Source organism: Pseudorasbora parva, chromosome 9 (genome assembly GCF_024679245.1).
Source record: "Pseudorasbora parva isolate DD20220531a chromosome 9, ASM2467924v1, whole genome shotgun sequence".
Classification (NCBI taxonomy): domain Eukaryota; kingdom Metazoa; phylum Chordata; class Actinopteri; order Cypriniformes; family Gobionidae; genus Pseudorasbora; species Pseudorasbora parva.
Window position 1 is genome coordinate 24725228 of NC_090180.1, and position 25981 is coordinate 24751208.

The 25981-nt window shown below is 39.2% G+C and overlaps 2 protein-coding genes across 5 annotated transcripts in view; one reads left to right on the forward strand and one right to left on the reverse strand.

The window, feature by feature from the left end:
- The first annotated feature begins 1266 nt into the window (after window positions 1–1266).
- Window positions 1267–18643, forward strand: slc35d1b (solute carrier family 35 member D1b). 2 transcript variants are annotated; one of them, XM_067454404.1, is made up of 13 exons: window positions 1269–1578; window positions 1979–2012; window positions 2897–2983; window positions 3078–3145; window positions 4987–5058; window positions 5158–5226; window positions 8662–8764; window positions 12523–12615; window positions 13261–13328; window positions 14366–14444; window positions 14532–14614; window positions 17695–17747; window positions 17902–18643. In XM_067454404.1, exons 1-13 carry the CDS (start codon window positions 1391–1393, stop codon window positions 17910–17912), a joined length of 1008 nt encoding a protein of 335 aa, XP_067310505.1. In that variant the 5' UTR covers window positions 1269–1390; the 3' UTR covers window positions 17913–18643. The 2 variants fall into 2 exon arrangements, with proteins under 2 accessions (XP_067310506.1, XP_067310505.1); XM_067454405.1 differs by lacking the exon at window positions 14532–14614 and having other exon boundaries at window positions 1267–1578.
- A 3320-nt stretch (window positions 18644–21963) lies between these two features.
- The window catches only part of mier1b (mesoderm induction early response 1b, transcriptional regulator), a 117798-nt gene continuing 113780 nt past the window's right edge, over window positions 21964–25981 (reverse strand). For 2 of the 3 annotated variants that reach the window (XM_067454400.1, XM_067454401.1), the window contains exons 12-13: window positions 23044–23171; window positions 21964–22894 (exon numbers count right to left, since the gene is read on the reverse strand). In XM_067454400.1, the coding sequence (XP_067310501.1) occupies window positions 22605–22894; window positions 23044–23171 (418 nt within the window). In that variant the 3' untranslated portion in view covers window positions 21964–22604. Of the gene's footprint in view, window positions 22933–23043; window positions 23172–25981 lie in introns of all 3 variants that reach the window. The other variant, XM_067454402.1, reaches the window with a different exon arrangement.

Sequence of the window (25981 nt, forward strand, 5' to 3'; positions counted from 1 at the left end):
CCACCCGAGCACAGCTGTCCGGGGAGGGTCCTCGAGGGAGCTTTTCATCGTATTTGGAGTGGGTGCTGGCATCCCTGCAACTCATCATTCACCGAGGAGGATGCCACCAGCCCCACTCCTGATCCAGGACCCAGTCCAGTACCACCTCGCAACCAGGAATGTAGTACGTGCCCACCGCAGATGGAGAGAAGACCTTGGCAGCGAAGCCTGAGGGAAACCCGTCTGACCAGGTGTGCGAGCCGACTGACCCTTCCATCGCCGAGGGTGTCCTCATGGAGTTCGAGGGAATGGAGACGAGCCCCGCCCACCCTCCCGCCACTGAGGTTGATTACGGCTGGATCAGCTTGGACAGTTTACTTTCGTGTGGAGAGAACAATTTCCTGTGCCCCCTCATCGCATCTGAACCTTCATCATCAGTCCTGTTAACCCCAGAGCCCTGACTACATTTGCATTCCAAGCTATGACAGCACGTTCAGCACGCAACCCTTGATGGATCTGCCAAAAATCATGTGATTTCGTCATCTTTTCCCATGGCTGGGTCCGAAATATAGTTTTCGAGTACGGAAAGTAAATTACTGAAGCGGTACTTTTTTTCTAATTACAAGTTGTGTTTCTCGTTTCATGTGTCACAGTAATGATCACTCTACAGTTTATTTATTGCTGTTACACATCCTGAAGGTCTGTCTTTTCAGAGTTTTTCAGTATAAAAGTAAATCGTGTTTAAATGTCAGGACTTCCTGTCGGGACGAAAGTAACACTTGTTACTTTTGTGCCACTTGTATATATATAATGCATATTATGCTAATTTAATTTTCATATTGTTCATATTGTTGAAGAAAAAAATTTGATTAAACTTAAAATGAAATTATAATGTATTATTTATTTTTTCAAAGATAAATTAGCTACAAAATATGTTTGCAGTTACATTAACAAGGTCATAGTCAGGTATGTTTAATAAAAACAAGAGTAACACATAACAATCTAGCTTATATTGTTGTGTTACTTTTGACCCACCTGTGTGTTACATTCGTCCCAACTGATGGGGTCAAAAGTAACAATCTGCATCTTATGTTCAAAGTGATGTTATACTGTAGTCGTTCTGCATTTGTACAAAATACCACCTGATAGACCACACTTGTGAGTTATTGACCAGAGCAAATGTATATCTCTGTCTAAAATATTTTCTTATAAAAGTGCGTTTTTCTGAAAAATGGTACTTTTGCCCCTGCTCTCTCTCCAATAGGCTAGCAACGCCTCTGCTTCCGCGTTCCACACTCAGACATGTGAAAGTGTTTCTGGAACAGCCAGCTGTGCCTTTAAAACTTTCAGTGAACATTTTTCTGTGCAGAAAGGTAGTTGGACCTATTCGCCCGGTAAACAGCAGTGGACAATGGCGGAAATACGAAAACTCCACTCTAAGAAATATAACGTTACTCAGAATAACCCGAAAGATAATCTTTCGCTAGGAGAAGACAGCGGCACATCTACGTTATTTTTGAAGTTATTCGCTGCAGTTTGCTACGGGCTCTCTTCTTTTTTCATTGTTGTCGTTAACAAGAGTGTTCTTACTAATTACAGGTAAAATCCCAATGATATTATATTCATTAATGTTTTCTTTCAGCACATTCATATACAGTAGCTAGCTGCTTTTTAATGCTGACCGAGAACGTGATAATGCATATGACGTTATCTTTCGCAATATTTTTTACTCATAATCACCTTTGCTATGATATAGCCTAATATATTGCTTGGTCATAGCTGTTAGCACATGCAAAGACGTGAATAAATTAGGCTACTGTCTAATGAATGTCTTATTGTAATCTATTCTCCCGTGTTATTTATAATTATTTTATCAAATTAGTTGCGTAGCCCATTTAGATATTAATCGTTTTGAGTAACGTTATATGAGCGCTCTATATGCATCTCATTAGGATATTTATTATTTTGTGCACTGGTATTTTGTGTTTTGCCCTCTCAGATTTCCTTCCTCCTTAGCAGTGGGAATTGGCCAGGTAAGACATTATTGTTAGTTCTGTTAGCCTACATTTCTGATCTTTTTTTAAAAAAATAGGTCTACAGTGCGTTAATTGTAAATCTCATGAAGCCACTTTTTTAATGTACATTTTTTTTTATAACAATCACATGTATTTTTTTTTAAGAAATCATGTAATTGTTATATTAAGTTTGTTATATTAAATATATACATAAAATTATTTAATTATCTTAAATGTTCTTCTATCATAACTAGTCTATAAAAAAAGAACTGGCCTAATAATAAAACACTGCAAAAATATTACATTATTAATTTATGTATTATTCATCTGCAATCGTGTCAAGCCAATCACCAAGTAATGAGTAGAAAGTGCCAAGCATACACTTCCAGAATTTATTTATTTATTTTTTGTTGAGCAAACTTATCATTTGTTAATTTCTTATTCTTTTAACTGGAGCAAAGGTAGCAAAAAAATGACGTTCATCATGACAGCAGTACTAAAGTCAAAGGCCATTTTCAACACACTCAGTAGCTGTTTCAAGACACAAGATGGGGCCAATTGCACTTCTCATCTGTGTTTGTATAAAAGGAGAGAGACTGCAGATTGTTCAATACCTCAATCCTGTGACTGAGTACAGGTTGTCCCAGACAACTGTGTAATAAGATATTTTCTTAAAAGGTTGACTTGCTCAATATTCATCTAAATTGAATGATAGCTCTCAGAAATAAGGTGGAATAAACAGTTTCTGCACTTGGCTTTCATAATCGGTTAGATTTATTCAAAAATAGGTCTACTATCAAGCCTGTCTGATTTTTTTTAATGACTGATATCAAACATTTAACTGATATGTAACATACATTTAGAAGATTACAGCAGCTGATGAAGGTTCATTATGTTTGCAGATGTTTGCAACAGTTGTTGTGCTGAGAGCAGCAAAATCATTAAATGTGATTAATTTCCCAGATTTTGATAGCCATGTACTTCATAAGGTAGGTCTGATCACACTCAACGCAAAACTATACTTCAATTTTCACATGCCGTATACACACTGTAAATTCAAATCTCACTATATTTACTGTGTAGGTATTACCACTCCCTTTTCTGTATGTGGGAAATCAGTTAACAGGCCTGTTTGGAACAAAACAACTGAAGTAAGTGTGTAATATTCTGAAGAAAACAGCTACAAAACTTTTGTAAACTATCTTGCATGGCTGTTGTTATATAGTAAATCAGGGGTCCCCAGACTCGGTCCTGGAGGGCCGCTGTCCTACAGAGTTTAGCTCCAACCCCAATCAAACACACCTGAAACAGCTAATCAATGTCTTACTAGTGCTGCAACCCAATTCGCCTACTTATACTACGTCCTAAAAGTATGTACTCTTTTTGTGAAGAAAAAGTATATACTTTTGAGTGTGTAGGAGAAAAGTATGCAAGCTTCGGGACATACTACTTCGCCATCTTTAGGCTTGTTTGAGATACGCCTTGCCTCGCCTGAAATAAAGGCGAGACTAGGCGGCTGCAGTGAGGGGAGGAGTGAAAAAAGTTCAGGCAAGCCGGACAGTTCTCTCCTCTCGTAGTGGATCAGACACCTGCGAGATCACTTGCGGATATCGCGGGATTCACACTCGTGCGCTCTGTTGCTGATAAACTGGATGTCATTTAAGTTCTGTTGCTTTTATATGAAAATAAATATTATGAACAAGACACCCAAAGTTTTGTTATTTATTTCCATTCGAAAGACCTGTTTATCAAGCATTTTTACTTTAATTACATACATGTTTTTATATATTTTTATAAATATGACAACAATCACATAACCCACAGAGAAATCGCACTGTCCGAGAGTTTGGGAATATTCACACATAATTTATACACATTAAAACATGATATCAGAGTTTTAAAATCAAACATTTAAAAAAAAAGAAAAATACATCACGGTTGTTTAAGCCAATAAGCATTAAGCTGTGTCGTCAGCAAGTCGTTTCCCATCATGCTTTTGGTCAGCGCAGTCGGTGGAGAGCAACTGCGCTCGACTGCAGAATCCGACACATCCGCCTCGCCATCGCGAGAGATTTTTGACACATGTCAGCATGACATCAGAGCAAGGCGGACCGCCCTCGGACACATTTCTAACCGGCATGCATCTCGCGCTGATCACCGGTGATCGGTTCTGCGCAGATTTTGCTCATCTCAAACAAGCCTATTAACGGACTCTGTCGCTTAGTTACGTGCATCCCGTCACCGTTTATCTGCCCTGTCAATCATCGTCAGATTCGTCACAGTTCAAATCCTTCACATTCAGTTTAATCTCCTACCTTATCGGAGAGAAATGTAGCTGCTCGTTGATCTGCCATTTGTGGATCTTTAATGCAGAGACTCTCCTCGTGTGTTTGCAGTTTAAATATAATGATGCATTTAAAAGTTAATGGCCAAACGTGTCATTGCAAAAGTTCACAATGCTGCTGCATGTGAAATATAATGTGGACAACACTGAATAAATATATTTTTGTCAGGTTAAATATTGATAGTTGCTCACTCAAACCCCTTTATCTAAACTTCTCTACTTAACCGTCGAACTCGCACATCCGTCATGTTTGTAGTTTATAACGCTTTTTATCCGCGTTTGTAGTTCTAATCGAATCCTCGTCCAACTCGCAATGGGTTGTGGGCAATATCAGCCGTTAGAGTGCACATCGATCCATACTGTGAATTCGGACCGGAAATAGTAAACCATCCGGGAATCTTTAGAATACTCTTTTCAACATACTACGATTTGGGACATACTAATTCTATTTTCGAATACTATTTAGGATGGATATTATGCGAATTGGGACGCAGGGTAGGTCATAAAAAGGCATTGATTAGCTGGTTCAGGTGTGTTTAATTGGGGTTGGAGCTAAACTCTGCAGGACAGCGGCCCTCCAGGACCGAGTTTGGGGAACCCTGAACTAAATATTCAATAATATAACATACTGTATGATCTCTTTTGCAGTCTGCCCATGTTTACTGTGCTCAGACGATTCTCCATTTTATTCACGATGCTGTTTGAGGGTTACCTTCTAAAGTATGTCTATCTAGTATGATCAGTGTTTGCAGCTGACCCAGTTCAAGTTGTACGAGGTGATTTACACTTACATTTGTTTTGTTGTTTATCTGTGTGTAGAAAGAAGTTTTCATGGTCCATAAAGGCAACCGTGTTCACCATGATCCTAGGAGCTTTTATTGCTGCAAGGTAAGCTTCAAATGGCAAATTTGATAAAAAAAATTAGATTGAAGGTTTAATTCATCCATCCATCCATCCATCCATCATCTTCCGCTTATCCGGGGCCGGGTCGCGGGGGCAACAGTCTAAGCAGAGACGCCCAGACTTCCTTCTCTCTGGCCACTTCCTCCAGCTCCTCCGGGGGTACCCCGAGGCGTTCCCAGGCCAGCCTGGAGACATAATCCCTCCAGCGTGTCCTGGGTCTTCCCCGGGGCCTCCTCCCAGTGGGATGTGCCCGGAACACCTCCCTGGGAAGGCGTCCAGGAGGCATCCGAAATAGATGCCCGAGCCACCTCAGCTGGCTCCTCTCGATGTGAAGGAGCAACGGCTCTACTCTGAGCTCCTCCCGAGTGACCGAGCTTCTCACCCTATCTCTAAGGGAGCGCCCAGCCACCCTGCGGAGAAAGCTCATTTCAGCCGCCTGTATCCGGGATCTTGTCCTTTCGGTCATGACCCACAGCTCATGACCATAGGTGAGAGTAGGAACGTAGATTGACCGGTAAATCGAGAGCTTTGCCTTACGGCTCAGCTCCTTCTTCACCACAACAGACCGGTACATCGCCCGCATTTCTGCAGATGATGCACCGATCCGTCTGTCAATCTCCCGTTCCATCCTTCCCTCACTCGTGAACAAGACCCCAAGATACTTAAACTCCTCCACTTGAGGCAAGAACTCTCCACCAACCTGAAGTGAGCAAGCTACCCTTTTCCGACTGAGAACCATGGCCTCGGACTTGGAGGTGCTGATTCTCATCCCCGCCGCTTCACACTCGGCTGCAAACCGTCCCAGTGCATGTTGAAGGTCCCGGTCTGAGGTTGCCAACACGACAACATCATTTGCAAAGAGCAGCGATGAAATCGCGTGGTCCCCAAACCGGACACTCTCCGGCCCTTGGCTGCGTCTAGAAATTCTGTCCATAAAAATTATGAACAGAACCGGTGACAAAGGGCAGCCCTGCCGGAGACCAACATGCACCGGGAACAAATTTGACCTACTGCTGGCAATGCGAACCAAGCTCCTGCTCTGGTTGTAAAGGGACCGTACTGCCCTAAGCAAGGGGCCCCGGACCCCATACTCCCAGAGCACCCCCCACAGGGTGCCACGGGGAGCACAGTCGAATGCCTTCTCCAAATCCACAAAGCACATGTGGACCGGTTGGGCAAACTCCCATGAACCCTCCAGCACCCTGTGAAGGATATAGAGCTGGTCCAGCGTTCCACGACCGGGACGAAAACCACACTGCTCCTCCTGAATCCGAGGTTCCACTATCGGCCGAATTCTCCTCTCCAGTACCCTGGCATAGACTTTCCCAGGGAGGCTGAGGAGTGTGATCCCCCTGTAGTTGGAACACACTCTCCGGTCCCCCTTCTTGAAAAGAGGGACCACCACCCCGGTCTGCCAGTCCATAGGCACTGTCCCCAACCGCCACGCGATGCTGCAGAGGCGCGTCAGCCAAGACAGCCCCACAACATTCAGAGACTTAAGGTACTCAGGGCGAATCTCATCCACCCCCGGCGCCTTGCCACCGAGGAGCTTATTAACTACCTCGATGACTTCAGCCCGGGTGATGGACGAGTCCCCCTCCGAGCCCTCAGACTCTGCTTCCTCAAAGGAAGACGTGTCGGTGGGATTGAGGAGATCCTCGAAGTATTCCTTCCACCGTTCAACAATATCCCCAGTTGAGGTCAGCAGCTGCCCATCTCCACTGTAGACAGTGTTGGTTGGGCACTGCTTCCCCCTCCTGAGGCGTCGAACGGTTTGCCAGAATCTCTTCGAGGCCAACCGATAGTCTTTCTCCATGGCCTCACCGAACTCCTCCTAGGCCCGAGTTTTTGCCTCCACAACCGCCCGGGCTGCCGTCCGCTTGGCCTGCCGGTACCTGTCCGCTGCCTCAGGAGCCCCAAAAGCCAGCCAGGCCTGATAGGACTCCTTCTTCAGCTTGACGGCATTCCTTACTTCCGGTGTCCACCACCGGGTTCGGGGATTACCGCCTCGACAGGCACCGGAGACCTTACGGCCACAGCTCCGAGCGGCCGCGTCGACAATGGAGGTGGAGAACATGGTCCACTCAGACTCAATATCTCCAGACTCCCTCGGGATCTGGTCGAAGCTCTGCCGGAGGTGGGAGTTGAAGATCTCTCTGACAGGGGGTTCAGCCAAACGTTCCCAACAGACCCTAAAAGTACGTTTGGGTCTGCCGAGTCTGTCCAGCTTCCTTCCCCGCCATCGGATCCAACTCACCACCAGGTAGTGATCGGTTGACAGCTCCGCCCCTCTCTTCACCCGAGTGTCCAAGACATACGGCCGGAGGTCAGATGAGACGACCACAAAGTCGATCATCGACCTTCGGCCTAGGGTGTCCTGGTGCCAAGTGCACTGATGGACACCCTTATGCTTGAACATGGTGTTCGTTATGGACAAGCCATGGTTAGCACAGAAGTCCAATAACAGAACACCGCTCGGGTTCATATCAGGGGGGCCGTTCCTCCCAATCACGCCACTCCAGGTGTCTCTGTCACTGCCCACATGGGCGTTGAAGTCCCCCAGTAGGACGATGGAGTCTCCAGTCGGAGCACTTTCTAGCACCCCTCCCAGAGACCCCAAGAGGGCCGGGTACTCTGCACTGCCATTCGGCCCGTAGGCACAAATGACAGTGAGAAACCTATCCCCGACTCGAAGGCGCAGGGAAGCAACCCTCTCGCTCACCGGGGTGAACACATGGCGACTGAGCTGGGGGGCTATAAGCAAACCCACTCCAGCCCGCCGCCTCTCACCATGGGCAACTCCAGAGTGGTAGAGAGTCCAGCCTCTCTCGAGAAGTGTGATTCCAGAGCCTAAGCTGTGTGTGGAGGTGAGCCCGACTATTTCTAGTCGGTATCTCTCGACCTCCCGCACAAGCTCAGGCTCCTTCCCCGCCAACTAGGTGACATTCCACGTCCCTAGAGCCAGTTTCCGTGTCCAGAGATCGGCCCCATGGGGGAAGGCCCGGCCACCAGGCGCTCGCATACGAGCCCCAACCCCGGGCCTGGCTCCAGGGTGGGGCCCCGGCTGCGCCATGCCGGGCGACGTCTCGGCCCTTGTTTTTATTTTTTCATAATGGGCTTGTGAACTGCTCTTAGTCTGGCCCGTCACCAAGGACCTGTTTGCCTTGGGAGGCCCTACCAGGGGCATAAAGCCCCGGACAACATAGCTCCTAGGATCATTCAGGTACTCAAACCCCTCCACCACGATAAGGTGACAGTTCAAGGTTTAATTCAATTAAATGTAATTGTAACTCAGCTGTGTTTTAGAAGTATTTATGAACAGTCCTAGCAAGCTTTTTACTTCACCATTTGTGTGCAGGGTCTTTTGAAGTTTGAGAAATGGCTTGTCAATTAATTTGACTTATTTTTTTGCTTTCACAGTACCGATTTAGCATTTGACCTCTATGGATATGTGTTCATTACACTTAACAACATTCTGACCGCTGCTAATGGGGCTTATATGAAACAAAAACTGGACTCCAAGGTAATTTAACCTGTAAGCCTAGTTTAAGCTTGATACACAAATAAAGTGTGTGCACCAAAAGTCCCATGATTTCTGTTCTGCATGGCCGTGAATGTGGCAAAAAAACAAACAAATTGAAACCGTTTTGTGAGCAAGGCTTTAAATCCAATTTCTTTATTAGTTGTTCCAGTTTTAGAAAGAGTATGCCCTTTGTATAATTGTGTTCAGACTGATACACACGTTTATTTTGTATATATAGAATCTGTATATTTTATACTGTTAATACTTACTTGAAATGAATTCAAGTAAATTAGGACATACTTTTCCATTGAGGTGACAGGGGGAAAAGGGTTGCCTTGTAGTCAATCTATGACCACAAGACTGGTGGAGATTCAATGTAAAGAGCTTTGAGTGCCTTGAAAAGCGCTATAAATGTAACATATTATCATTAAAACATTTTTTTTAATATCAGATATTTTGTCATTAGTTTAAGGGTTAGTTCACCCAAAAACCTTCTAAACCTGTATGAGTTTCCTTGTTCTGCTGAACACACAAAAAAAAAGATATTTGGAAGAATGTTTGTAACCAAGCAGAGAGCGCAACAATTGACTGCCAGTAGGGAAGAAATACTATGGTAGTCAATGGTTGCTCTATCTGTTTGGTTACAAACATTCTTCCAAATATCTTCTTTTGTGTTCAGCAGAACAAGGAAACTCATTCGGGTTTGGAACAACTTGAGGGTAGGGCTGGGCGATATGGAGCAAAAAATATATCTCGATATATTTTGCTATATCTCGATATACGATATATATCTCGATATCTTTACAGGAAAAATAACCCCCTGAAAACTACAGCAAAAACAAATATGCCAAATACCACAAATTCTTTTCTTTTTTTATTGAAGTGCAAAGAGGTAGTCAGTTCATGTAGGAACAAAGTGCTTTTGCGACATTTAAAAAAAAAAAACTCCCTGATTACATAAATAATAATAATTTAACTGTAAAAGAAAATAAATAATATTGCCTTCTTTTCATTTATTTCATGCTTTCAAAAGATGAATCAAAGACTCCCTTTTTTACACTTAAAGTAAACAGTAAGCATTTTGCAGAAAGATGGGGGCATGACTGAGATATAAATAAACTGATTTTGTCATAACACCATTTCCTGTTAATTTTTATCAAAATTCAAACAGTGATGTTTGTCATGAGTTTGACCAAATTCAAACTTATCATGCGGATCATGTAGGCTACACATGAGCTGAATTTCACTTCTTTTCCAGTTACAGAACGAAATATGAATGTCAGAAGGTAGGCTATATGATAATATGATACAGTACAACTTACAGAAGAGCACCGCGTGTCTCAGGACACCCGGGATGTCGCGTTTTTCCCTCTTGGTTAAAACGTGAATAGACCTGTTCATCATAATCCCGTGATAAAGCTGACAAAATAATCATAGTAATGATATTGTAATACTTTTTAAATGTTTTCAAATGATATGCGATCATTTTGACATTTTAACCGAAAACCATGCGATCAGTTAGACACAAATCATAAATTGGCATGATTGTGACTGAGAGTGCGTCTCACACCAGTGTCAATCACCTGACTGTGGGTGAAACGTGCGCTTTGAACTATGATGAACATTAATATTTCTTTATAAATTTAAGCAAGCAGTTGTGTTAGAAGGAAAACGTGATCTCTTAACTGAGTCCTGAACAACGCGCGCGCTTGTCAACATGATAACTAATCCTCACCTGGTTGCGAGACGACACGCGAGGGGAGGGGGAACAAAAGCAATGAGGCGGGAGGCGCGCGAGCGGGAGCGAGCCCAGCACATGGAAGCAAAGTGGCGGAATCAGAATTTAATATAAACAATATATCGATATATACGATATGTCCAAATCCATATCGAGCTGAAAAAATATCTCGATATATTTTAAATATCGAGATATCGCCCACCCCTACTTGAGGGTGAGTAAATTATGACAGAATTTTCATTTTGCGGTGAACTATACCTTTAACTACATTAATTGAAGGTGCACTATGTAGTATTTTTGCAGTGAAATATCCAAAAACCACTAGGCCAGTATTATATTTTGTTCAGTTGAGTACTTACAATATCCCAAATGTTTCCAACTATTTGTAAATTGTGAGAAAATATCTATTTAAACCAAGGACGTCTGAGCATAGCGCCTGAGGGAGTCACGTGTCAATTGCGTCATATCTGCGTTACCCTCGGTTTCCGGTTTTATTTGGCAGAAGCGCTTTACTTTTAGTAGTGTGAACAAGTGCCACAGCAGCCGCTGAGTGAACGCACAGAGTAACGTCATAACATAATTTTCAACACACTCAAATGTATCTAATATGATAAACAGAGCTTCTTTACCTCCTACTTGTGACTGGAAAAGTGGAAATAGCGCCCGGCGACTGTGTCCCGTCCCATCATAATAAAAGTCCGGCTGCTCGCGATATGTGTGTTGTTCATCTAATTAACAATTGCTCAAGCGGCCTTGCTTATCTCCACAACACTCTGTGCTGCTCTGCATCATACTACAGTAACATTAATAACCGCATACATCAACAGGATTTCTGCAAGTCCTATTTTTCACCGGCTGTGAGGTGAAGACCACATGTCCCAAGATGCTGTGCTCAAACTTGTAGTCATCAAACTATGCCTTTGTTTTGAATAGGCGCCCTCTAGCGGACGGAAAAGATAGTGCACCTTTAACATGAACAAATAATGAACTGCATGTATAAAGCATTTATTTATCTTTGGTAATGTTAATTTCAACATTTATTAATACATTATTAAAATCTTGTTAAAGGGGTACTTCAGCGCTGGGAAGATGAATCTGTATTTAAACTGGGTCATCAATGTAGTATAAATGTGAAATTATTTTTTAATGTGGTGCCTTCTAGACTGAGAAAAGACAGAAAATGTATTTTTGTCTCATGGGGATGAAAGACTACATTTCCCAGAATGCTTTGCTGCCCTGTGAGGCTATTCCCAAAGCCACCAACTTGATTACTGTGACTGAGTTAGAGAAGACACTACAATTAAAAACTGAACATGTCTGTTCAATATAATGAGTGTCACCGCGTGAGAATCACAGTACTGAGCACTAACTACAGGCGTCAGATAAATGAGCTGAGCTCTCATGATGAGAGCTGAGGTAATTGCGACGGCACTCGTGGCATACATTCACAACGCAAGTTCAGTCTGGCGTGTTTCAGTTCATGCCTTTGCAAGCTCAACTTTCATAGAAATTAATTTGAGAAGTTAAAAGACTTACATTGCTCACTCCGTTTAAATGAGTGCCTGTAGCTGCGAGCTGAGCTCTGAGTGTAATCTCCCATCCCCCATGTGCAGGTTCAAAACGTGCGGAAATGGCTCTCTCTGCTGGCTGTAGTCTTAAGCCTTTGGCCAAACGTTCGAATTTTTCCAGAAATAAAATGCATAAATCTCTTGTCTCAGGGGGATATGAGGGGGGAAAGCACATTTATTTGAATATACTCCAGGGTTTCTACTGGTACAAAGCCATATGCTAATCGCTGAAGTAACCCTTTAACATTGTTTATGCACCGTGAACTAACATGAACAAACTATTAACAGCTGTATTTTTATTAACTAATGTTAACAAAGATTAACAAATACAGTAACACATGTACAGCTCATAGTTAGTTCATGTTAGTTAATACATTAACAAATGGCCATTATTCCAAAGTGTTACAAATTTTTTTTTAATTAAATTTTTTTTTTCTATCCCTGCATTTCAGGAACTTGGAAAATATGGGCTGCTGTATTACAATGCTTTATTCATGATTATTCCCACTTTGATTTTAGCATACTTAACTGGAGACATTCAGAAAGTAAGATTTTTAATAATTAACATATTTATTACACTATCTCCCGGTTTCACAAACAAGGTTTAAGCTAGTCCCAGACTAAAATGCACGTTTGAGCTGGTTTAAGTGAAACAACTTGCACTACCATATATTTTCGCTTTTCAAATACTACTAAAATTTCAAAGTTTTCAACTAAATATCCAATAAAATTAATTACTAAACTAACTGTATCAACTATATCACTGATATGCCCACATTGTCGCTATTTGATAAATTGAAATGAGCTGATAACATCACCATTTTCTCCAGAGCAACTGTACAGCCGAATCAAATTTTGTTGAAATGTTTTCCTGTTTAACACTGCGAAGCTGCTTTGAAATAATCATTGTGAAAGTGCTATATAAATAAAGTTGACTTGACTTTGAATCTGTCAGTACCATTGTTTTGTCTAAAGATTTACACCAGTAATGTTATTTTTTCTAAGGCATGTTTATAAAAAGATACTTATGTCCTAATTGAATGAAGGCTTAATCTTAGCCCTGTCTGTGAAACCAGGCCTAAATATTTTGAAAAATGAAGGAAAGTTGGTAAATTACATATACATTTTCCTTAAATTTGTAAGAAAATCTACATAAAAAATAATACATATGAACTCTTGTGAATTTTCAGACTTTGGAGTATGATGGTTGGACTGATGTTTTCTTTGTGATTCAGTTTGTGTTATCATGTGTCATGGGGTAAGTATGTACAGTGTTAAATGTTTATTTTAAAATACATTCACTAAACCCAGTTTATTGTTCATTGACTCCTTTTGGGCAGGCTTACTACTGGCATATTCCCAGACACTTTTTAATTTGCTGTACACTGTTATCCTACACAATTGCTTACTCATGATGATATAGCAACGTCGTTCATAGTATTTTAAAATACTCTTCTAAATATTATTTTTATTGAAAGTAACTGACTTTTACATGTTGAGACATGCTTTCACAAGCAATCTCAAGAGCTGTAATGTTGAGTAAGAATGTAATATTTGTGTTGGGAGCAGTTTCCAATTATGGCGCTGACAGTTTGGTTTTTGAGTCTGCGCATAGTGAGTGCAAAGTGGTGCTGTGATAAGGTTCCACAACACACTCCCACCTAATCAACAACTGTTTGTGAAATAAACAGTTATGGAAATGTAGAAATTAAAGTTAAAGCTCCAGTCTCCTCCCGAGGTTCCTGAAAATGTCCGTTGGTGACTCTGACAGCTTCTCTGAGTGAAGAAGTCACAATCTCAGCAATCATAACGTCACACCCGCATTTAAATGGAATCAAATTACTAACCAAAATTATTTAAAGAACGAACACTTAAACTAACATCAGCGTGATAAAAACTGCCTAAAATGACAGAGACCATCTATGGAAAAAATGTATTTGAAGTGGAATTTGATTAGTTTGTCCATGTCCCATTACATTACATGGAGAGGGCAGGTTTATGACCTATACTGCACCCAGCCACCTGAGGGTGATCCAAACGCTTTGGCTGCACTTTTCAAGACTCGTGTGGCACAATTGTTAGGAGAGGCATGATGTACGAAATGGGCGTTTGCAAAATATGCTATACTTTTGCAATTCTACTAGGTGCGTCTAGTATCACAGAATCTACATACTTTACATTTAAGCTTTGCTTTGACACTTCTAGGTGAAGTGTTTAATTACTTTTTTATGTTAAAATTAATATTCTTTTTTTTGTGATTTTTTATATTATTATTATTTTTATTTTTTTTGGCAGGTTTATACTCATGTACTCAATTTTGTTATGCACCCATTACAACTCTGCTTTGACGACTACCATTGTTGGCTGTATCAAGGTTGGTAATTAACAGTGTCTTGAAGAAGTGTACTGTAAATATTTAAGAGTTAAGAGTTTAATGTTTTTCCTTTAACTAACCCAACAGAATATCTTAGTGACATACATCGGGATGGTGTTTGGGGGAGATTACATCTTTACTTGGGTTAACTTTATCGGCCTAAACATCAGGTAAAAAGGTCTATTGTAAAATGACAGTGAAGAATCCTCTCAAGTATGGGGTTCACTCTCAGGAAAATACTGTAAAAGAAACTTAAAAATGTGATGTACAGTGAGGGAAAATAAGATCGATCTATATCCTCGAAGAAGCCACGGCAGCCAATCGAACATTACTTGACAGTTCAGCACTATACTGTTGCCACCCCCATCCCTCCTCAGTTGAACTGCTGACTAGTGCTGCGTTCCAGTCCGTTTTTAATATGCCCTTCACTCGCGAACTTCCCTCTGTCTCGTTCAAATGGCTGTGCTTCATTGCTTGCGTTGCATGAGTGCCCACTACTGGCGGAACCTTTGCAAAGGACTGAACTGGAACGCCCTAAGCCCTTGATCACTTGGAATCCATGATGGAGTGTATTTATTTTATTATTGGGCCCAAGCCCTGAAAGTGGCAGAGCCCTATTGATTTTGTTAGGACTATTTCGTTTTTTCGACTATTAGGGCACTTTTGGGGCCCATATCCTGCTCAAACTCTTCAGCAACCATCAGTGCCGGACAAAAGCTTGCCTGGGCCGAAATCAGGCCGGGCCAAAATTCGGCAAATCGGGCCGAACAACTTTTGTGCTCTAAGTTTTAGCTACAGTCACCAAACTTGGTATACACTCCTGAACAAAATCTTAAAACCAGGGATTCATTGCTAGTTCTACACATTTCGCACTTGTGGATCATAACCGGGTTGTAAGTGCTGATTCAAAATGCCAAAAGAAGAAACAGAAACACAAAAAATAGAGAGTATGCAGTTTATTGAAAACTGCATTTAAAGGTAGGAATTGGTTAAACTTTTTTCCCCAAATTTATCTGTCCTTACCCTCCCCCTTCCCCCTCACTCTCTCAGGCTCACTGTGTGTGTGTGTGTGTGTGTGTGTGTGTGTGTGTGTGTGTGTGTGTGTGTGTGTGTGTGTGTGTGTGTGTGTGTGTGGTGGTGGTGGTGGTGGTGGTCTCACTGTGTGTGTGTGTGTGTGTGTGTGTGTGTGTGTGTGTGTGTGTGTGTGTGTGTGTGTGTGTGTGTGTGTGTGTGTGTGTGTGTGTCACCTTGTCTCTTGATTGTCATAATTGAACCCTTTTATATCATAGGATATCACAAATAGCTATCACTTTAGTGTGAAAAATAAGTAAAAATACAACACAAAATATATCTGTAAAAAAATACAGGCCTTCTGGACTTGGAAAATTGTCACGCATATTACTCTTACCTGACACTGATATTAAAATCATTGTTGCGGTTTCTGTGATTTGCCTTTATTTATTTATTTTATTTTTAAAAAAATATTGAATGCCACACATATTGAAATGAAAACAAGCATGCTTTTTGCTGCATAAGATTGGTGAACAAACAGAAGCTACGCTAGGTCAAAAACACATAGGATAATACAACATCAGTATTTGGGCAATATTCTGCACTCATTTAAAATTGACATCATCTGACATATTTATGAATAAAATGATATTGATCTTATAGATCTGACTGTAGGGGTTCCTGGTCATAGCAGCACCAGTTGCTGCAGTTAATGAGGTGAATTCAAATGACTTTGACATAGGGTGTGTCTCAATCAGTTCCCTAGTTCAGTAGTCAGGGCACTGATCAGGACACAAGTCAATGGGCTGACATCCTGATCAGTGCCCTGACTACTGAACTAGGGAGCTGATTGAGACGCACCCATAGTCCTTTTTTTTTCGCATAGTAAATGCCTATTGCCTGCTGTGCACAGTTAAGCTGATGCCACCGGGGTGGTGGTGCCACCGGCTCGGGCCCGTCATCACTGCTCGCTGATTTTTTTTTTCTTTACGAAATTATTTAATGCAACATTCTCTATGTATATAGGTGTGTTTGGATTGTTTTAAATGTTTTTAAAAAATATTTAAAATGTCATAGAGTTGTTTGTGATGGGGTAAATTAAACGCGATATGCGGTGACGTTACAATCGCTTTGCATTGTGGTATATGAAGCTGCCTGAAGTGTACATATGAAGTAGATTCGCTCTGTCCATATAAACTTCCCTTGTCCACTTCACGAAGTGGAACGCACTTCAAAATCGTGGCGGGGATTCCCCGAGGCGAACTGATTAGGGAAGTTCGCAAGTGCTCGTCTGATAGTGGAGTGGAACGCAGCATAGGTTGTCAACTTTGTTGTCATGACAGCGCACAGATGTGCATACTAAGACACACTGGGAAGGAACTTTTAGATCTGCGCTTTCCAACCATTTCCACCGCCATCATCAATTAAAAAAAGATGGTGTGGGTACAAGAAAGACTGGGAAAATTAATATTTGTGGTTGAAAGGTGTTGAGGGGGATACCAAGATGGCTTTTTGTGACCTTTGCAAAACGTCTTTTTTCACCATCGGACATAGAGTGGATTACGATGTCAAATGACACAGACTCAGACTTTACTAACAAGCAAGTTCACCATCCTTCCTCCCCCTTCTTGTTCCATGAACCTCTGGAGTTGTGACTTAAGAATTTTTTTTTTAACTGTTCCTGTGGTGTTGAGCAACTGCAATTTTAAAGTGAATAAATTGTAATGAAAAATAAATACAATTAAATAGCTAAAGTAAATTGACTGCATCAGTCAAAGCATTGAATTCAAAATATTATGAATCTTTATTTAGAAAAAAAAATACACATTGTTGGCCTATTCATGAGCATACATCAGCAATTACATATGTTTAGGGGAATAGTGCATTATTAATGTCATGTAAGGTGCTATGTGCTAGAAATGGGCAAACCACTATCAGTGAGTCTGCTCGGCAGGTGGGGGCACTGCCACGCCAGGCAGTGTCCCACATTTTCCCTAAGAAACATACCCCTTATCCCCCCTTGGGCTTATTAGCAGGTGGTCACCCAACCCCCATAATTTCTCTATATGCTTCTAAAGAGACGGGTGATTGCAATTCCACTAAAATTCACACACTGAACATTTAAGATATTAAAATGTGAATAAAATCTAATTTAGATATAATTCAATGTTATTTTGTATAACCCGTACATAAAAAAACTCACTTATTATTTTTTCTTATCTTTCCCCCCCCCCAATAGCATTGCGGGCAGTCTTGTGTATTCACATATCACGTTCACTAAGGAACAAAAAAGTAAGTGCAGTAAAAATCGGTATTTGTGTTTGAATCAAAATGGGGATCTGTTCAAATCCATTTCATAACCTCATTGTCATGGTATTATTTTAATACTGTTGAATAATATTAAGTGTATTTGAGATGACATGTAACATGTTTTGTCTTTTAATAGAAACAAGTTGATGGAACAAGTATAAATTGGTCCAGTAGGAGATTGTTGATAATACTCCTGAGTCAAGAACCATTTGTCTCATTTTACAGCACCTTGAGTGCAACAGTGACCAGCAATTCTTTCAGCAACTTTGGTATTTTTCATTAAACCAGTTTCTGTTGCTATGGTAACTGACTGACTTTTTTTTGTTTTGTTACATTGAATAATGTTAAATAATGTTCACAAGATGGATTGTTTGCATTAACTGAATCATGCACATTTGTATAGTTTATAAAAAAAAATATCGGTTTAATTACATTTTGAAAGATGAATGTTATTTAAAAATTTATTTTATTGATGATTGTATATAAGGTGACAAATAATTGTCTATGATATGAGATCAACCTTTAACCATTATTTCTGTAAATTGTAAGTGTCCCAACCTCAGTATGCAATTATTCTTAAAATGTGGTTATGGCCATATCTGTGGCCATAAGATCTTTTCCATCATTTCATTGTACTTAACACATATAAAAAAAAAAAACATAAACATGGTTCTAGGGAAGTACAACTTGTTAAATCCATCTGACCAATAAAGTAAACAGTTATAAAAAAAAAAAAAAAAGAGGGTAAACATTTTTAGTCAAAGACATTCCATAATTTCCTCTGGCCTATTTTATAAACTTTGAGTAAATATTTTGCATTGATTTGAATCATATAACTAACTATATATCCATTTTAAACAATAAAAAAGAAAAACTTGTGTGTTGGATGATTTTATGTTTTTCAACTGAAAGAAAATAAGTACTTATTATAATTAACATACCACAAAAGCTATCGATAGAGCTTATATTGAGCCTGGAAATAAAAAAGGTTTTTTTTTTTTTTGTGTGTGCCTTTCATAAGCTTGGAAAAAGAAGGGGGTTCTGTAATAAGATGACAAAACTACTAATTATAACAAAAAGTTTATGTTGGTAAACTTTTTTACAATTATTACCACTCAGCTTATCGAACTTGGGAGTTTATGACATATTTCACACTTAATTTGAGCCCTCTTTAAAAAAAAAATCAGATGAAATAATCAGTTTTCTTTTGTTTGGGTTGTTCTAATTAGAACTAACCTGAAATAAGGGTTTTGCATAGAAGCACAAATATAAGCCAGAAGACACATGAAACCTTCTGTGAGTTACCCTACTGAAATCGGCATTACATTCTAATGTAGTATTTCCATAGCTAAATAAATTCACAATAACATTTAATAGATATATGGCAGTGGATCAACTTAAAAGTATATTCATGAATTTAAACATTAAACACCGTTTAAACACAAAACCACTACTTCAAAAATACTGTTCTATATTCTAATGTTCTTCATCAGCAATGAACCAGTGTGGATTCCAAAATCAATGCTATTTAAGATGTATTTAATGCATAAGTTTTGATCAGAATGAGTGCATACATCCCACTCTAGAACATGATTAATGCTACAGTCACATACATAAAGCCAACTCTTCAAATGGTGACAAACACAAATGACAATAAATAAGCCAATGAAGATGACCAGAGGAAATATAGCACCATGATTTTTGAGTCTAAATGCACGACTGATACATCATCTGCAGAAAGAAGTAAAAAGTGAACATTTCTATAAGCCGAGTGCATGTAGTTCTTGACAACACAAATATTTTTAAAATGTGGTTATGGACATATCTGTGGCCATAAGATCATTTCCATGTTTCATTGTAGTAAAAACACATTAAAAAAAACATAAACATGGCTCTAGGGAAGTACAACTCGCTGGACTATTTCATAAATTTTGAGTAAATATTTGCATTGATTTGAGTTATATAATTATTCATTTTGCCTACTTTTCAAACGGTAGGCTAAAACATGTTACTTAAATTCATTGTTAGTGGTGATTCTGTTATTTTTTATAATAGTCCAGTTTCATTAATTGCAGGAAATTGAGTTCTCACAAACAGCTTCTAAATATCATGTACAAAAATTCTCAAAAAGACTAATGATGGATTTGCAGTGTGAATATCAAAACAACATGTGCAAGAAATCTATGCGAGCCTCTTTTGCCATCATAAACAACGAGAAAAGCCCACAGGAACTGTAGGTAACATGCCCTCTAGACATTTTCAAAATAAATAAATACATTTGCTTGAAGAAAATTGAACCCATTTTAGAGCAATAACATTTTCGTGCCACCAAGCACATCTTACATCAATGTTCTTATTACATTAATGCGAAAATATGTACATACAAATATTTCTATATCACAGTAGTATATGCCTTTGTCTGTTTATGGCAGTTGTAGTTTTAAACCAATCATTGTGTCCAGAATGGATGATAATTTTCATTAATGTATTACAGTAATCTATTAGAATGAAAAAAAAAAAAATGTAAAAAAATAGTATGCCTTTAAATACAATGCTAAATAATGGTCCCAAAATGAACGGTGGCCGGGAAGTGCAAAACAACATTCCAAAGTGTGAAACACTTTTACGAAGCTCGAGAAAAATTTAAATTTTGGAAAACATTTTTACCTCTCATAAAACACAATTACATGGGCAAAACACTTTTACCAAAGACGAAACAAATTTACATTTAAGAAAACAAATTAGATGCAAAACACTTACCAGTCCTAAAGCAAATTTACAATGACCCATTCTTAACGGAAAGGGAATGTACCACATACCTGAAGTGACACGGTGAATGGAATACTGACCGCTGATTGGACAAGACATATGCACGGCAGGAGAAAATTGATTTGCATGTGCATGTGTAATACTAGAGCCGTCTATTTTACTGGGTAATTTAGTGCAATTATGGAGAAAAGAAAACTTCATTTTAAATCTGCCTACCACTATCTGATTGGGTCAGACAAAATAACCCACTTTGATAAGAAGGAGAGTAGGCGAGAGTGTTCAAATGGCTTAAATAATAAATAATATATTTTATTTATAATGCACTTTTCATTCCGAAGAATCTCAAAGTGCAGGGGTCATAATAAAATAAAATAAATAAAATCGATTAACTTGATTTTGGGTGGAGAAGCTGCAAACAGACTATAAACTATAAATAGCGTGTTTTGCTCGGATATGCACTGCCGATTTGCTGTGGCTTCATAACTATTTTTTGGGCGTAAATTTGAGCTATTTGAACACATCGTTTGAATTACTCGGATTACTTAATTATTCATTAAGGTTGTGATTTGCCGCCACCCACTGGTGGTTTTAGTTTCATTTAGTTTAACGTAGCCTATAATTTCATTTAAAAATAATTTCATATAGGCCTATCAATATTCAACCAAACAAAACATTACTCCCATAGCATTATAACTCCAGTGCAATATAAATGTTTTTTTTTTTGCCAATAGAAACTTTCCTCTTTTTTTTTTAGACTTAAAGCCTTCTTACAAAGCTACAGCAAATTGGCAGTGCGTATCCAAGCAACACACGCTATTTATAGTTGTCTGTTCGCAGCTTCTCCACCCAAAATCAAGTTAATTGTAGGCTACTGTTAGATTTCAATTTTATTTATTTTATTTTATTATGACCCCTGCACTTTGAGATTCTTTGGAATGAAAAGTGTGTTATAAATAAAATATATTATTTATTATTTGAGCCCTTCGAACACTACTCTCCTTCTTATCAAAGTGAATTCTTTAGTCATTTTGTCTGACCCAACCAGATAGTGGTAGGCAGTTTCAAAATGGAAGTTTTTCTTTCTCCATAATTGCACTAAATTACCCAGTAAAATAGACGGCTCTAACATTAAACATGCACATGCAAATCAACTTTCTCCTGCCGCGGCTGTATAATTTCTCTATGTCATGATTGACATATGCCTTGTCCAATCAGCGGTCAGTATTCCATACACTGTGTCACTTCCGATATGTGGTACATTCTCTTTCCGTTAAGAATGGATCATTGTAAATTTGTTTTAGGACTGGTAAGTGTTTTGCGTCTTGTTAATTTGTTTTCTTAAATGTAAATTTGTTTGGTCCTTTCGAGAGGTAAAAATGTTTTCCAAAATGTACATTTGTCTCAAGCTTCGTAAAAGTGTTTCACACTTTGTAATGTTGTTTTGCACTTCCCGGCCACCATAATAACGGGCTTCATTTTTTTAAGACTATAAAAAAACAAAAACAATGAAAAGTAAAAAGATTCACTCAATCACTAGAAAATACAACTAACCAACCAATTTTCTGGACACTTTACAAAAACAAAGCTTAGAAGGAGTGATTCCATTGGCTTATTTATTTTTACTACATCTGTCAGGAGCTCGCAGTACGCCTCCACTAACACAAACAAGCTGAGCAGTGAACCATTAGTATATAATGTAAACCAAAAAACAGCTTGATTTGCCTGGAGACATACTGGCCACGCCCTAAACACAAGAGACCACACCCACCAACATACATCCTCATGTATTACATATAATGGCTTATACAGCATATTCACCCATTGTCAAAATGTCTCAATAAAAAATATAAATATCTTGTTGGTAAAAAAATATCAGACAAATTCCATTACATATAGAATATACATTTCTCTGTAAAATGGCTCCATGAAAAAGGCGCAATTATCAACTGTGGTTGGGTTGGAGGGTGGTGTTTTTGGAGCAGCTCAGCTTTGGGTTTAGGGTGGATGGGATTACACAACACTGTCCCATTTTCCCTGTTTAAGATTTTGGCCTGACTGCCAAAATCTGGTTCAGTCTTCTTTTACCATGGAAGGGTCTGTCTCAACCTGGGCCAGTGAGTCTGATTCTGTCCGGCACTTTTTTGTCGGTCTGTCTAGACTCTGACAGACATTTTGGTGCTTCACTGAGCCATTTCTGTCTGAGTTATGAGTGTCTGTAAGTTTACAGCCATTGGAGTCCAGATGATCTGCGAGTAGACTGTGTTTAGATGCTCCGTTTGACTGGACAGATTCACTCTTCACCTCATTCACACTACTCAACATCTGTGTGGCGACTGCATTGGAGCTGTGATTGGTGAGTCCTGAATTGGGAACCACAGAGATATACTATAACGCAAAGCTGTAACAAACGATTCAAACACACCACATCAAAATTTAGTCCAACCTTTTTACAAAATATTCTGAAAAACGCACCAAAGCCTTTCCATCTAGCGTGAAAAAAATACTGTACCGTTGTGACCACTAGTCTCCTCTCGCTCTGATTGGCTGGTGCTGCTGCTGGAGATGGCAGGAAGAGGCGTGGCTGCTCGACTGGAAGCAGTGCTTTCTGTTTCATCAAGAAGTCTGTCCATGTAATCCCTACACACAAAACAAAACACAAAAACACACCTTATTTTGAGAAACAGCAGACACAAAAATTGTGTTCATTCTTGGGTTCACTCTTTACAAAAAACAACCAACACTACAAGCTACAACACAAATATCTGAGGGCCCTATTTTAACGACCTTAGCGCATGATTTAAAGTGTATGGTGCAAGTGCACTTAGTCTGAATCCCCTTTTGCTAGTTTTACAATGGGAAAAGGGTTGTACTTATTCTCTTAATGAGTAATGGGTGTGTTTTAGGCATAACGTGCAATAAACCAATCAGAGTCTCATCTCCCAATCCCTTTAAAAGCCACTTATGCTCACGCCACTGCAGATTAATATTTACATGGTGGAATTTGCAAAAATGTACATTTCTCTTGCAAGAAAATGGATCTGCTTGTCCAATGACGATTGCTTACTCGTCAATACTGCAAATAGGTAGTGGTGGGGAGTAACGGAATGCATGTACCAGCGTTACGTATTTAGAATACAAATAATGAGTAAATATATTTCATTAGAGTTACAAATTAAATAGTTGGTATTTAGAATAGTTACATTTTTGAAATCTATGGATTACTTGAAAATACTTCTCTGTTTCACAAGTTTATTAACTCTCTAAATAAATTAAGGCAACTCAATGCATTTCCCAGAAGCCCAGAAATGTGCGGTTTGCATGAGTCAGTCACAAAGGAGTCAGAAGGGAGTAGCGGGAGCAAGAGGTGGAGTCAGAGGTAGAGATGGAGCCAGAACAGCAGGGCCAGGGCAAGAATGTGTTTATATCTTGGATATTCAAACAGCATTTAACATTAAAGAAAGAGAACAAAATATAACTGTAGTATGACAGTGGCAGTTATTTTTACCACCACAGTGGTAATGGACTGAATGGATCAGCGGTGGTAGGGGGGAGCGGGTACACACATATACACACGTTCATGTGTTTTGGTACTTCCGTCAGTGAAACAACATACTACAGCCTGTAAAACATTTACAGTGAGGAAAATAAGTATTTGAAGAAAAAAAAAAATACTACATGATTTTTCAAGTTCTCCCACTTGGAAATCATGGAGGGGTCTGAAATTGTCATTATAGGTGCATGTCCACTGTGAGAAACATAATCTAAAAACAAAATCCAGAAATCACTATACATGATTCTTTTTTAAAACTATTTATTTGTATGATACAGTTGCAAATAAGTATTTAACACCTGTCTATCAGCTAAAATTGAAAATTGCCAAGCAGCTTGGTGAAAAAAGTTCCACTGTTGGAGAAATCATTAGAAAATAAAAAAGCTAAACATGACTGTCAATCTTCCATGCAAGATCTCACCTCGTGGGGTCTCAATGATACTAAGAAAGGTGAGAAATCAGCCCAGAACTACACGGGAGGAGCTGGTCAATGACCTGAAAAGAGCTGGGATCACCATTTCCAAGGTTACTGTTGGTAATACACTAAAATGTCATAATTTGAAATTATGCATGACATGGAAGGTTCCCCTGCTTAAACCAGCACATTTCCAGCCCCGTCTTAAGTTTGACAATGACCATTTCGATGATCCAGAGGAATCATGGGAGAAAGTCATGTAGTCAGATGAGACAAAAATAAAACTTTTTGGTCATAATTACTTATAGACAAATGACAATAGGACAAATAAATACAACATAAAGATGCATATCTACAAAGAGGAACACTCCACCGTTTTTAGAAATAGGGCTTATTCAACTTCTTTAGACATTTAGATATTTGGGCAAATGCATTTGTCTCAGTGCATGCATTGTTTTAGTTTGGCAGGGTCGCCGCTAGCTTAGCTTAAAATGCATTTCCCCACATATCTAAATCTAGCAAAGTTGAATAAGCCCTATTTCTAAAAAAGTGGGAGTGTTCCTTTAAGTGTAAGTGCTGTTTTCCCCGTTTGTGTTGTTGTTATTAGTTTGCTGTCACATTGAGAACTTACTAATGCGCAGATCTAGTACTTACTGACACGTCCCAAACTTTTTAACTCAAATCAGGATAAAGACATATGCATAATGTGTATATTTGATCGTTCAAGAGTAACGTTAGGCTAATGAGCATAGAAATAACACGTTCAATACACTTGCGAGAGCGCTGACAGGCAGCAAACACACGCAGCCTGACATCGGAGTTCGGAGTTTACAACACTGTTATTAACTCTTTTTAGTGCAATCGGGTATATTATACTTTTATTTGGTCATTATGCAAGATGGTGAGAAAGATTCACCTTCGCGTTCACGATTGCGGAACTGCAAGAGCGGTCAGACCAGGGTTGCCAGATCCCAGAAATATTTCTAGCCCAATGACAACACAAAACCCGCCCAAATGGAAAGAAAAGTAGCCCAATTTTCCAGTGTCCAATCAAATTAGACAACCACTGGATTCCCACAAAGGGCCTACAAATAAACTATATATACATATATATATATATATATATATATATATATATATATATATATATATATATATATATATATATATATATATATATATATAAAGTTTGGAAACTTTTGGTTTTGTAAACTGATTTTTTTTTTAAAGAAGTCTCTTCTGCTCACCAAGGCTGCATTTATTTGATCAAAAATACAGCTAAACAGTATCATTGTGAAATATTTTTACATGCAATTTATTTATGAATGCAATTTAAAATGCAATTTATTTATGTGATTCAAAGCTGAATTTTCATCTCAATTATTCCAGTCTTCAGTGTCACATGATCCTTCAGAAATCATTGTAATATGATGATTTGCTCCTCAAGAATCATTTATGGTTATTATCAATGTTGAACACATT

What these genes read in the sequence shown, in the direction of transcription:
- slc35d1b (XM_067454404.1), top strand. Translation starts at nt 1,391, where the DNA reads ATGGCGGAAATACGAAAACTCCACTCTAAGAAATATAACGTTACTCAG. An exon ending in TAGCAGTGGGAATTGGCCAG is followed by an intron (nt 2,013 to 2,896) that starts GTAAGACATTAT and finishes TTATGTTTGCAG; the next exon opens with ATGTTTGCAACAGTTGTTGT. An exon ending in TAACTGGAGACATTCAGAAA is followed by an intron (nt 12,616 to 13,260) that starts GTAAGATTTTTA and finishes GTGAATTTTCAG; the next exon opens with ACTTTGGAGTATGATGGTTG.